The 13378-nt window shown below is 35.3% G+C and overlaps 1 protein-coding gene across 2 annotated transcripts; it reads right to left on the bottom strand.

The window, feature by feature from the left end:
- Positions 1 to 211: 211 nt before the first annotated feature.
- On the bottom strand, positions 212 to 10574 carry LOC107474116 (ABC transporter G family member 24). 2 transcript variants are annotated; one of them, XM_016093705.3, is made up of 14 exons: positions 10023 to 10574; positions 8965 to 9041; positions 8389 to 8661; positions 7973 to 8036; positions 7733 to 7879; positions 7053 to 7087; positions 6868 to 6941; positions 5438 to 6360; positions 4968 to 5264; positions 3708 to 4196; positions 3318 to 3466; positions 1805 to 2094; positions 1553 to 1686; positions 212 to 562 (listed from the first exon to the last, which is right to left on the bottom strand). In XM_016093705.3, the coding sequence occupies exons 1-14, from the start codon at positions 10238 to 10240 to the stop codon at positions 406 to 408; spliced, it is 3327 nt and encodes a 1108-aa protein (XP_015949191.1). In that variant the 5' UTR covers positions 10241 to 10574; the 3' UTR covers positions 212 to 405. The 2 variants fall into 2 exon arrangements, with proteins under 2 accessions (XP_015949191.1, XP_052113111.1); XM_052257151.1 differs by lacking the exons at positions 212 to 562; positions 1553 to 1686 and having other exon boundaries at positions 1924 to 2094; positions 3322 to 3466.
- Positions 10575 to 13378: the final 2804 nt, after the last annotated feature.

Here is a 13378-nt window from a genome sequence, read left to right as displayed (position 1 = left end):
ATACATATATTTATACAAAAATATATAGTAGTTAATTTTTAGTGGTTTATTTTGGTATATGTATATATATCATGAAAATACTATTTTATATCAATTAGAGTTTATGAATTATAGAATAGTAATGCCTAATTACTATTTCTGTAAGTGTGATCCATTTTAAAATGTTTGTACTAAACTATTTCAACACTCATTCTCAAGCCGTTGTAAAGAAAAAACTAAAGAGAGATAAAAAAAAAAAAGCCTTATGAGCATTTTCTATCAAACACAAATTATGAACAATAATATTAACCGTAAATTGCCATAATTTAATAGGGGAATTATTCCCCCGTAGATTAACTCTAGTGAATGTATCTAACAACTGGTCAACGAGACAACGAGAGAACTGTGGCAGCAATAATGTTGACCTCACTTCTTTTGAAAGGTAAGCATAGAGAATAAAGCTATTGCCCGAGCGGTTACACCCATAAGAATTAGGATGGAAACACACAAACTCCAATCATGAATATTATAGTCACTTCTCTTTAGTGAACCACAACGACTTATGATCCACACTCCATGGTACCTGCATTTTATGCATTATTGATCAGTACCTTCTGGTGTTCCTTCATGTTATATTTTCTTTTAATTTTTCAAATATCACATATAAATTGCCTTATCATTTTCAGTTCTTGGAAACAGCTATCTTGATCAGTACCTTTAAAATGCTTTACTTATATTTCATTTGTTCTAATAGTTATTTTTGCAAAGTGGATCTGTATTCCTCCTGTGAGTTTGCATTGTTCCTCTTCATGTTACTAAAGTTCTTTTATCAAAAATTAAATCAAATAAAACAAGAGGAAAGAAAGAAAGAAGAGAGCATAACCATTTTGACGCGCTAAAAGTTATGCTTTTGACAAAATAAACTCCAAAAGATGTAAATGACAAACCCCCTAAATATATGCTCAAACTGAACAAATGTTTAGGCCATTTACTTATATACTTATACAGATTTGGTTCATTTTTGTCAAGTTGAACATATCTTTTGGGGTTCGTTTTATCATTTGCTTATTTTGAGATCTATTTTATCAAAATTGTAATCTTTCGGGTGCAAAATGACTATTTACTCAAGAAGAAAAAGGGTGATGCTCACTTTGGTCAATGCAGGTTCATGTCCAAGTTATTTTGGTCTGTATAGATTTCAATAGGTCAACATAGTCCTGTGAGTCAAATTACTCAAGAAACTAATTTGACTCGTTTACTGACTACAAAATAACTCATTGCTCCATCTATAGGGACTAAAGTTACTATTAACCCAAAGAGAAATTTCTTAGCTACTACAGTTTTTACTTTTTTATTCTTTTATTTTCACTGCATTTAGGCCGCGCATGCGAATTTAAGTTTGAGAAAGTACACGGCCGTAAAACTTGATTAGTTTGCACAATATCAAGGGAAACATGGAGATGCAGGCTCTAGCTGGCTTCTCTCTATATGCAGCAATTCATGAGTTGCTTTTGGATATATTAAACAAGCACATATGTAGTCTAATCAACAACCATTATTAACCATAACATACCTTTCAGCATTTGCGATTACGAATGCTTCTAAAGCCCACTTAGGGTAACATAAATTTGCTACAACCTTCAAAAATTTACTGTCTTTAGCTTGTGTTGCAACAAGGGTTAAAACAACTGGAAGAAGCACTGACCACTGCAACAAACAATCACATGTTGGACCGGATGGGGCAAAATAATGATGAGCAGATGTTTTTCAGTTTGTTGATAAAAGTTTTATATTATAAATCTAAATCTAATGCAGTGATACTTACTAGCTGTGCCGCGCCAGGTTTGAATACTATTGCCAATGTATATGCTATTCCAGTCACACAGTATACTAGACAGAGCAGCACAATGTAATTATCTGCAAAAGTTGATCTTGGATAGGTGAAGAAATAGAACATAGAGAGGTACACCACAGGCTTGACCAGAGTATTAAAATGATCCACTGTATCTCTAGAAAGAAAGTAAGCCAAGCTGCTCATCCCAGAATCCCTCTCCCTCCAGTAGTGCAATTTATCCAGAGAAAATGATCTCAAGGCCGCAATTTTACATAAAAGAGCTGAAATTAGGAATGAACAACAACAATGAGGGAAATAGAAGCAATGACCATTTGAATTAAGCTGAACTGTTTTAAATATTATTAAATTTATTTTCTATTCTAGAATGAAAATCATGTTAATACTCATGTTATGCCCCCATGGATCCTACAAGTCAAGTATATGATACTTATTTTCATATTGGATGTTACCAATGCAATTAATATCATTTCACATTTCTCTATCTAAAACGCACTTTTTTGGGGGGTTATATAAGGTAACAATCTTAGCTTGCAGCCATATTTGATTGCAGCAAACAGCAATACAGATTATTTAGATATAAAGAGGAAAAATAAAATTGGATTGACACTTATTTTTGAGAAACTAGTTTATTACTCCCTCCTTCTCAAATTAAGTATCTCTTTTACCTTTTAGATTCATTGAAAAAATAATGCATTTGGCAATCTTTTTGTCAAGATTCATTAATTTTTCAATGAACATAAAATGTACAAGTGACACTTACTTTGATAAGAGAATACTTACACTCAGAAGTATATTATCAAATTATAAGATGATGTGAATTCTTCACTTCTGCATAGTTTAATATCCATTCCTTAAATTACTCAAACTTATTTTGTTAATTCTAATAAATATAATAATATATGAGATTAATTTTCATCAGACCTTGTCCTAATATGCAGTATCCTATATATTTATTATCCCCCATTGAGTTTAACATGTCATATATGGAAATATACATGCTAACGCAACTCCTGACTAGTTAACAACATAACATGAGGGACCTATTAAATTAATTATAAAAGGTCAGAGTGGTATATCAAATTTCACCCATTATTCAAATTGGTCTTCCCGATTTTTATTAAATCCTCAAATTTTCAACGTCAATCATGCTCATCCCTACCCAGTTTTGTGTCCATACTCTGTTATTTTTGCTCACCGGCGGTGTTTTTTCCTTTCCAGGTTGTAGCGGTTTCAAATTCCTACTAACAGGAAAGCATGACTATCACAATTTATCAACATTTTTCTGTTGATTCACCTCCCACAAATGAGTGAAACAACGGAGTGTGAACTGAAATTAGGTAGAAACAAACGTGATTGACGTTGGAAAATTTGGAGAACTAATTTGATTGAGTAAAATTAGGAGGACCAATTTGACTAATGAGTGAAATTTGAAGGACCATGTTGATCATTTGCACATTAAACTAACTATAGGAAGTTAACTTACATACACAAATCACTGTATAGATGTATCCAACTCCACCAAACTTCTGATCATTTCCTCTACTCAGCGCTCCTAAGCAAGCTCCAGCAAGTAATAATATTAGATAATCTATAGCTTGGATTTTGGACTCCCTTAGTCGCTGCTTCACAATCCTAAAATAACATTGGCATGAGTAAGGTAACAAACAGATAACAAAAAGATATGTAGACACAAAATCTTATAGACATGCTCATCATTAGATATTTATATGCTATGTGTTGTTCAATCAGCATTCAGAACTAGAAATTGTGATGCTTCTGGGAGAAACTAATCCATATTATGGAAAATTTCAACAAGGCATTGAAATTTTAGACATCAAAGTGAACAAAATACTGAAGTCATTGCATGGTTTACCGTATAAGGAAGTACTTGTATTGCTTGAATATCCCAGGAGTTTTCCGGTTAGATAAATCCTGGGATTTCAAAAAGTTGAATAGTATCTTCTCCCCCTCCAATTCCACGACGTGTCTAACATCATGCAATAGTTCTCCGGCAAAGCTTCTGTCGTCATGTTCAGAGCCATTGGGATCAGTTTCGTTAGCTGGATTTGGAGTTAAGTTACCAAATTTCGCTGCATTCTTCTGCATATCAAGAGGTACTGGGTATCCATTATGAAGCATCCATCTAACTGGCAGGTCTTTATAACTGACTCCCGAGCTTCCACCAGGTTCTACTAAGCCCTCCAAAATGTCGATAAAGTAATCAGGAGGATTGATCCGCTCCGGAATACAGATCCCAAGTCCTAGAAAGTATTCTTCAACTTTCTTGACAGGTCCATGATACACAGTAAGACCTCCTTTCGCCAGAAGTATCAAGTCATCAAACATATTGAACAATGCATAGCTACAGTGAAAAGATCAGTCATCAATTAAACAAAGGGAGAGTTATATTGTTTTTAACAAGTTCAAACTAAAAGCATAGGGTATAAAACAGATCAGTCTTCAAAATGGTTTCTTATTTGGAGTGCACATGCAGCGATCAACAACGCTAGAAGGACAACAGAAACTAGATTATAAACACAATCAATAGATAAAGGAATTGTAAATACCCGCTCTTGTGCTTTTAAAGTGAAATCACATCAGTAAGGTCTTGTAAATATATATATATAAGTAATAGGATTCTCAAATAAATAAATAAATAAATAAAACTCCAAAATAAAATGGGATAACCCAGCCATTCAAGACACTTGGTGATCCCATACCAATTCCCTTATTCTTTTTGTATCCTCATAGCCTTCCGTTCTCTCTTGACCTTACCACCAAAGTGACCAAACAATAACATATATTGGAATCTAATGGATTGGTGGCTAAATGGAGATTACTTACAGTTAATGTAGGGTAAATAGGAGAAAGAACTCATTGCATTTTCATTTCATCCAAAGAGAGGTGCACATATAGATATCTATCAACTACATTCATAAAAGCTAAGCTACTAACAACCAACTACATGCTGCTGCTGCTTGAATCCAATATATCTTTAATTCAATTCATTTACAGGGGGACCCTTCTTATTTGTCTTGCTTTTTTATTATTAATCAAAGGTTCTCAGTGTCAAAAGGTTTATGCAGCCTATCAGATTTTAACAAAATGAAACAATCATGAAATTAAAAGTCACCTTGGTTGGTGAACCACCATGCATATGTTCACTCCTTGAAGAGCTTCCCGTCTTAATGCTCTAAGAAGTAGCTGACATGATGCACTGTCCAAACCAGATGTGGGTTCATCTAACAATAAAAGTGAAGGTTCCATGACCATTTCCAGTCCAACATTTACACGCTTCCTTTGGCCACCGGAAATCCCTCGTTTTTCTACAGTTCCAACCAAAGAATTCCGCACAGATTGAAGGCCCAAGAATTCAATAACTCTTTCTACAACCAGAACTTTGTCTGCTTTCGGCAAGTCAGCAGATAGCCTATTAACAGAACAACAAAATTCATTTCTTAACCAGATATTCAAACATATAAGAGCTATCACAGAAACAATATAGGCACAACTGCCATAACAAGAGAAAGGGAACTGAGGTTACATTTAGACAAGGGAAAATTATATGGTTTGCAAAAATCTGTCACATTCCATGTTATTTACCTGCACTGTGCACTGAACCATAAATTCTCTTCTACTGTCAGATTTCCATGAACTATGTCATCTTGTGGCACAAAACCAATAATTTTCTTATAGGAATGGATTGATTCAGTCTTTCCATTTATAAGAACTGAACCAGTCATCTTGCATCCAAATGCTTTTCCAGCTACTGCTGAAAGAAATGTTGTCTTACCGGCCCCTGATGGACCCATGACAGCAGTAATGCGCCCAGGTTTAATTTTCCCCGTTACACATCTCAATATAAGTTTGTTTTGCACCTTCAAAATGAGAGTTAGATCTTTGAAAGAAATTTCCATTAACAGCCGTTTCCTTGGTTCACCTTTGGTAGCCATGTTAACTACTCCTGAGAAAGTAAGATTCTTGTTTTCTTGTTGCTGTGCCTTCTCCTTCTCCAATTGAGCATATGCATACTTAAAAATCTGGCTATGAGTTTCAGGTTGCTTTTCCTTAGAAGCTTTGCCTTGAACACTTTTATCTCTAGTTTTAGTTTCTAAGTGAAGGTTATCGCCATTTTCAATTTCATGCATCATCTGCATTGGATCAATGGATTCTTTAGCCTTTTCTTTTTGCACAGCTGATGAGCTGGGAGCAATGTTTGGAGTAATAGGGTGTGAATGTGAAAGCAATTCTATATCAGTTTCTGCAGTTGCTTGACCCAACATCTTAACTTTTTCTGGATCTGCCACGTCCTTCTTACGCGAAAATGTTCGTGATAGTTGAGCTTGTAGTCCACTTGCACTCTTTTTAGCAACGTCTTTTGCAGTTTTCCATCTTTGTCGTGCATTTGAAGTCTTCCTTACAGATCTAGCTGCTGCTTCTCTGGACTTCGCCATTCTCCTTTCCCTAGTACTGAGAACTTGATCAGAACAGCTGTAAATGATAAGCAGCAATGTACTCAAAGCAGCCTGCATTAGTAGTTGAAGAGTGTTAACTAACTTCTACGATCATGGTCTGTATCACAGATTATAACTTCTATGTTTCTATATGTGACATGGTGTTAAGCATCAACCATATCACCTATGTAGATAAAGAAAATTAAGAAATAAAAAAGACCATAAAATATCTTATCTCTTTTCATTTCTTAATTTTTTGCTGAACATATATCCAATATGGCTACTTTTGTTACAAGATATGGCTTATAGGTACAAATTCCTCATTGAACAATTGCAAATAATTGAAACTGAATGAAAGATCAAACATTGAAGATATAACATATAAATGAGAAGAAAAGGAGAAACAAAACAGCAAGAAAAAGGAATATTAGAAAGCAAACAAACTTCTAAAAGCACCAAGTAGGTCCCAAGTCATCAAAACAAAAATCATGATGTCCAAATAAAAAGGGAACCTAAATAAATATATGAATAGGCACTATTATTACTAATCCATAATCAGGTTAATGTATAGAAACTTACAATGAGCATAATTCCGTACACACCCATGTTTTGGGTCTCAGCTTTCGATTTACATGAAGTCAACTTGAAGCATCCTACAAGAGAATCAGTAAATGGTAATATGTCTCAGCACGGGTCAGAAACAGTTGAGGAAAATAATGACACAAGTTTGTTGCTATAGTAATTCACAATTCATGTGATCTTACTCGTCTGAGATATAGAACCCATCCTACAGTAATGCCTGAAATTCCAAGAGAGAACATTAAAAGTATTTAGAGTAACAAATTTTGAAGACATAAGTATTATTATATCTGTTTTTATAGGATTCAATAGCTGATTCTTTGGGGAATACTTTGTTTGGTGTCTTCCAAGAATCTTGGTTGTGCCTGACATCCTTGGATCAGTTTTTATTGACTAAGTTCACAGGGGTTGTGGTAGCAGAAAAGAGGCAAAACCTTTGTACCATTATGCAGTATATGCCAACTCTTTGGAGTACATGGCATAGCACAATTAATGCAACTTAATGATACGTTTTCAGATAAACAAGTTTTATGGCATACATTTAGGCGTTTCAACTCTGTACGATGTAAAGCTCATGATCTCTTTTGAGGACTTTCCTTCTCGGACATGTTGAGAGATCATAAACATCACTTCACTAATGTTTTGTTCTATTTATTCTTTTTGTGGGAGGATCTATTTTCCTCTGCTCCTTGTATCATCCATTTTCCCATCTTAATGCTATTCTTCTTTCATCACAAAAATAAATAAATAAATAAAACACAAATAATAATTAAAAAAAGGTATGGACATTAAAATGCTACTATAAAATGCTATTTTATTATATATTAGCAGTTGATAAGGAGTAAACCAATGAATAATGTAATACCCACTACTGCAAGGAATACGTTTTGTAGTTGTTGGGCAATACCATCCTGCTGGACAGAATGTCTCACTACTGCTATCAACATCAGCCCAGATATTTGCACCTCCACAGGTATGGTTTGGCCGCATTGGAGGCAATTGATAACGATATCTTCAAAAATGTGTCAAAGGATTAGTTTATAAATAAAGCATGCAAGCGATTATTTATAAATAAAAAGAGAAAGATTTGAAAATCAGAACTCACGGTTCACATACACCAGTTGTGTTATTGAGTTTTGCAAGAGGACAATAGGATCCAAGAGGGCAAGCTTCCAGAACAAATATTTCAAATACCATGAAAAGATAAAAGCATTAGAGATATCTTTTAGCATCAAAATTGGCAACAAATATCACCATTACATGGATTTTCCTTTATGTTTCAACCATCCAACGTATTGCTGAAATAACCACCGAGCGAAATATACTACCTTCTTGTCTAGAATAACATCACATCTATATCCAGAAACATATGAAAAACAACAACAAATTTTCTAGACGAGGTCGACTGGTCTACATGAGTCAACTGAGCTTGCACTAAGCTGTTTAAATCAAAGGAAAACTACACTAAGCTATTTAAATCAGTGACGAAAAAACCATCTCAGACGTTCTTGATGTACTTACGTATCATGCATGTGATACCATGAGGGCAAAAGAAACCTTCACAACATGGTTCACAGTCAGTAGTTCTTGAAGGCATATCCTGTGAATTTTGGAATTCAGCCTGCTCGGTCGAGGGAGCACTACAGGCCCATCCTGGCTCACAACCAGATACCCATGAGGTTAAATTGCAGTTCTTGTTAGGCTTCAAATAGTTAATACCATTAGATCTATCCAATAAACTTTTTGAGTAAAACTTTATTTCTGCTTCATTACATATGCGTTGCTTTATGTCCCCTGTTAATACATCAAAACCACCAGAATCCAAAAGCATTAAGAGTCATATTAGAAGTAAAACAGGTTTCTGGTAAATAACAGAAAATTATTGAATGGAATGATAGTTGAAAAGGCACAATATTGGTATGAACAGAATAGAAATAGTCAGCATGAATAGATGGTATGTAGATTCATAACATCTAGCACAATGAAGATGAAAACATCCAGATTTTCCAAACCAACATGTTTATATTCTGCTGGATAAAACCTGTGCCATTTCTTTTTGTCTAATTCTTATCACAATATATGATGTTAGTTTCTTACCTTTCGTCGTTTGAATGCAAGAAGTCAAGAAGCCCAAGTCGGATGAAAAGTTAAATGCATTATTCCAATCAGCATTCCTAGAATAAGAAAATCGAGCCTAATATCAAAATAAGTTTCTAAATGATTTTATAAGGTGCCGTTGGCTAAGAAAAAGTTATTTATAATTTCAAGTAAACAATGCACCTCACCAACAGCAAGCCAGCTTGTGTTATCAGATAGTGTAACCATTCAATGAATCAGATCACATAATAGTTTTAAAAATCTTTAATTTCAACAGTGGCATTTTAACCACTGCCTTACTATTCAAGGATAAACTTTCCTCATTTGATTCTTTAACCAATGCCATAATAATAGAAGAAGTTAATTACTCAGACAACTGCTCTGGCTAAGAAAAGAAATATTGCGCAAGCTCATTTAAGGGCACTAACATAAGCAGTCAAAACAGGATTAAATTGGAAGAGAAAGGAAATAAAATAAATACACACGCATCATTAGTTTCTTTAAATAAACTTAAAAAATGATCTCAATTGAAAATTTGAAGCACAATGCTTAAAACTAAGAACTGATTCAAATAAGTTGCTTTAACAATTAACATCAACTGCAGTTTCTCATCAACACTAGTAATATTCAGTAAAATGAAACTTCATGAAACTATAAACTTTAAGCTTCTTTTAACCATAAAAAAGAGTCATGACTTTTCCAATACAATTATAAATTGATGTATTCGGATGCTATTTGTATACAACACAAATTCATTGATTTATGATTGCGCCAATAAAGCAAATTCAGATTGAGGTGAAATGAAACTGTTTCGCTGACACTGATTAAACAGGATTAAATTAGAAGGGGAATAAAACGAAGGAAACAGATGCACATGCATCATTAATTGCTTTAAACAAACTCCAAAAATGATTTCAGTTTTCAAAATTTAATGCAGTGTTTAAAACTAGTCATGGAAGTTAACGAAACTACAAACTTAAGCTTCTTTTGAGCATAAAAAAGTGTTCCCTTACTAAAACAATTATTCTAAAACCAAAATTGAGTACAAATAAACTTACAGATCTTCGACGCAGAAACTGGAGCGGTTGCTAATTTCGTGACTGAGGAAAGAGGTGACGTTGGAGACTTGGCTGTAAACAAGCTGTGTCAAAACAGAGAGAACAGCAGGGTTGTCAAGGTCACTCGTTTGCTGGCACTTCACCCCATTCAATAAGCTCGAGACCGTAACTGCCAAAGCAAGAACTACTAACAAATCCTTGGTGCTCCAGCTGGGCATATTGTTGGAATGTGAAAAGAATGGAACCAAACAGGCGTTTGGGAATTGGAAATGCGGAGAACGCCTGGGGGTCCTTATTTCTATTCGGTGGATGGAGTCAATGATGGTTGAGATTTGGAGCCATTTGGAAGGAGAACAGGGGGAGTGTTTTGAAATTGCAAGAAGCTGCTTTAAACGTTAGTACTGCAGGCTGGGGCATGTGGAAATTGGAAGATGGTGATTTGTGAGTGGGACTTGCGAGGATGGGAGACCCGGACCGCGTCCAACTTGGGGCAAGTAGACCATCTCCCCAATGTTGCAGACAAAATATATCAATCACGCAGTCTTCGGTTCTGACACAACTTTTGCCACTAGTCGAGACTTTGAGAGTTGAGAATGTCTCTATGGTCAAAAAATGTTTTTTTTTAATAAATAAAATAAAAAATAAATTTACGCCTATAAACACGTACGAGTAAATTAACGTTTATACATCTTATTATATATTTCGTCCTAGCAAAGACAAGATTATTACGAACGTATTTTATCTTTGTCATAAATAAGATATGTTAAAAATTATTGACAATATTTTTAGTTCGTAGAAGAGATAAAACAGTGTGATCCTTTTGAATGTATCTGATCGTCTATAACAGAAACGAGATACATTCATAACAATTTCAATTTTGCTGAGGATAAAATACATATTTAAAAAAATAGTTATATGTGCAAACGTAATACACATGCGATAATAATTTTTAATTATATAAAGAGCTCATTTAATTTATTATAATTCTAATATATCTTCTCTTCAATTTTTTTTACATATTTTTTTAAAATGTCTAATACGAAGCACATTGTTGTGAATATTTATGTAAATAATTGTATTAGAGATAACAACAAAAGAGTTGTGCTTGATTGTCTGGATCGGTCTTATTTTCAACCCTTAGACTTGGCACTCTATAGGATTTGAAGAATTTGATATTGATGAAGATGGAAATTTAAGATCAGAGAAAGATTATTAGAATTAGGCACAAGTTTCTCATTCCTTTGGAAAATAGAGGCTTCAAGTTTAAGCTTTTCTAAGTCGTAGGCGATGAACAAGTGCATGCAATGTTTGAGGCCCATGTGAAAATCTTAGCACACCGAGTCATGCAATTATATGCCGAGGTTGTTGATATTGTCAATGGAGAATTGGCTCATCGTCTACATCCATACCCTTGGGCCACCAATTTCTGCATGTTCATTACATTACGCACACCAGAAGATCACTTGCACAATGACTCTAAGTTAGATGAAAAGTATATTGTTGAGTTCAAGGGTTCATCCGGTAGCTCAGAAGAAGATGAGTTTGTAGTGGATACTCCGTTGGGACGAAGATTTCTCTTACCCGTACTGCTTGTTGTGCCTGACCTATGCAGAGTGCCTAGCCACTTTTAGACACTATATCTTGATGCAGTGGAGGAGGGTCCATTATGTGGTGTCAATGTGTTAGGTGATGATTACAATTTTGACGGGGCATTGAGTTTCGGGTGCGCAAGTTGATCAGGAGCAAGGAAGCTATTCACCTGGAGGTGAAGAATTATAGTATTTGGCGGGATGCGGAGTATAGAGTGGTTGAGTATGATTATATGAAATACTATTGTCGATGCAAGCAAAGTTCAGCTTGGTGTTCGTGGAGCATATGCATGTCACTTAGACAAAATCTTGGTTATTGGTAAGTAATTAATCACCATCTATATTTTAAGTAATTTATAGTTTTTGCTCTTTAGTCATGAGTTACATGTTTGGTGTGATGTTGTATTTTAGGGAAGTTCATAAGTTTAGTGGACCTCATACCTATTGGCACCAACGATGTCTGTTGACCATGGGCAGCTAGACAACACGGTGATTAATGGTGTCATCTGGCTTATCATCCAATCCAATCCTTCAGTATCCATCCTGATGTTATAGAGTGTCGTGCAACAGAGTTATCACTTCAAACCTTCGTATCGAAAAGTGTGGGTGGGTAAATAGAAAGCAACTGCAAAGATATATAGTGATTAGAAGCACTCTAACAGTGCCTCTCGAGGACCATTGCTGACCTCCAAGCTATGTTATACTACGTTGATGAATTGCTTGACAAGAAGTCCAGTCAGTGTGACAAAGTATTCTGGTCATTTTCGTCGTGCATTGAGGCTTTTAGGTATTGTAAGCCATTTGTTTTTGTAGACGGTAGTCATTCATAAGGGAAGTACGCGAGTGTACTGCTCATGGTTGTAACACAAGATGGTAACTCAGACGTTAGTACTGCAGGCTGGCGCATGTGGAAATTGGAAGATGGTGATTTGTGAGTGGGACTTGCGAGGATGGGAGATCCGAACCGCGTCCAACTTGGGGCAAGTATACCATCTCCCCAATGCAGTAGACAAAATATATCAAATCACGTAGTCTTCAGTTCTGACACAACTCTTGCCACTAGTCGTCTAGTCGAGACTTGAGAATGTCTTAGTTTATGATCAATAAAAAGTTTTTTTAATAAATAAAATAAATATTAAATTTACGCCCATAAACACCTACGAGTAAACTAAGACTAAATCCCTGTTTCGGTCCATGAGATTCACGCGATTATCTATTTTGATCTTCGAAATTCAATTACCTATATTGATCCTCCAAATTCAGATCCGGGCACCAATGTGGTCCCTCGACTCTTTTTGACGATGACTAGGCAAACAGAGTACTGAGATGGCACCCTCCCTACCACGCTGGATACTGTAACGGCTAGCTGACATAGCGAGGGTTGTATTTGTACCCAATTTAGTCTTTGAAACCCTAATTATCTTATTATTTATCTGAGTTAGATTCCTTTTTAACCTCATCCTCCTTCCTCTTGTCTTTTTATTCCTCTTTATTTTCTTGTTGTTGTTACTCTTCTCCTTGTTAAAGATTTGTCATTCATCGCTATTAGTTGAGGCACCATGACGGGTGGTTGCACCGCATCTGGAAGATCAATTCGCTCTCCTTCGAATGGTAACTGGGTCAGGTTGCAAAGCCGGAATAGAAGTGCAAAGATACCGGAATGGTGTGGGTGCGGTAGTCATCCAGTTCTGCAATGGTCTGGAACAAAATCAAATCTAAACAAGCCATTTTTTGGATGTCCCAATTATAATGTAAGTTAAACATATG

This window comes from Arachis duranensis, chromosome 2 (genome assembly GCF_000817695.3).
Source record: "Arachis duranensis cultivar V14167 chromosome 2, aradu.V14167.gnm2.J7QH, whole genome shotgun sequence".
Taxonomy (NCBI): Eukaryota; Viridiplantae; Streptophyta; class Magnoliopsida; order Fabales; family Fabaceae; genus Arachis; species Arachis duranensis.
The sequence above is the reverse complement of the archived record's forward strand: the minus strand, read 5'-3'. Positions and strand labels throughout refer to the sequence as shown.

Excerpts from the sequence above, each read along its gene's own strand:
- LOC107474116 (XM_016093705.3), bottom strand. The coding sequence starts at position 10,240 with ATGCCCAGCTGGAGCACCAAGGATTTGTTAGTAGTTCTTGCTTTGGCA. Across the intron at positions 6,942-7,052 it reads GGGTTCTATATCTCAGACGA|GATGCTTCAAGTTGACTTCA; the intron begins GTAAGATCACAT and ends ATTCTCTTGTAG. Across the intron at positions 1,687-1,804 it reads AACCTGGCGCGGCACAGCTA|TGGTCAGTGCTTCTTCCAGT; the intron begins GTAAGTATCACT and ends TGTTTGTTGCAG.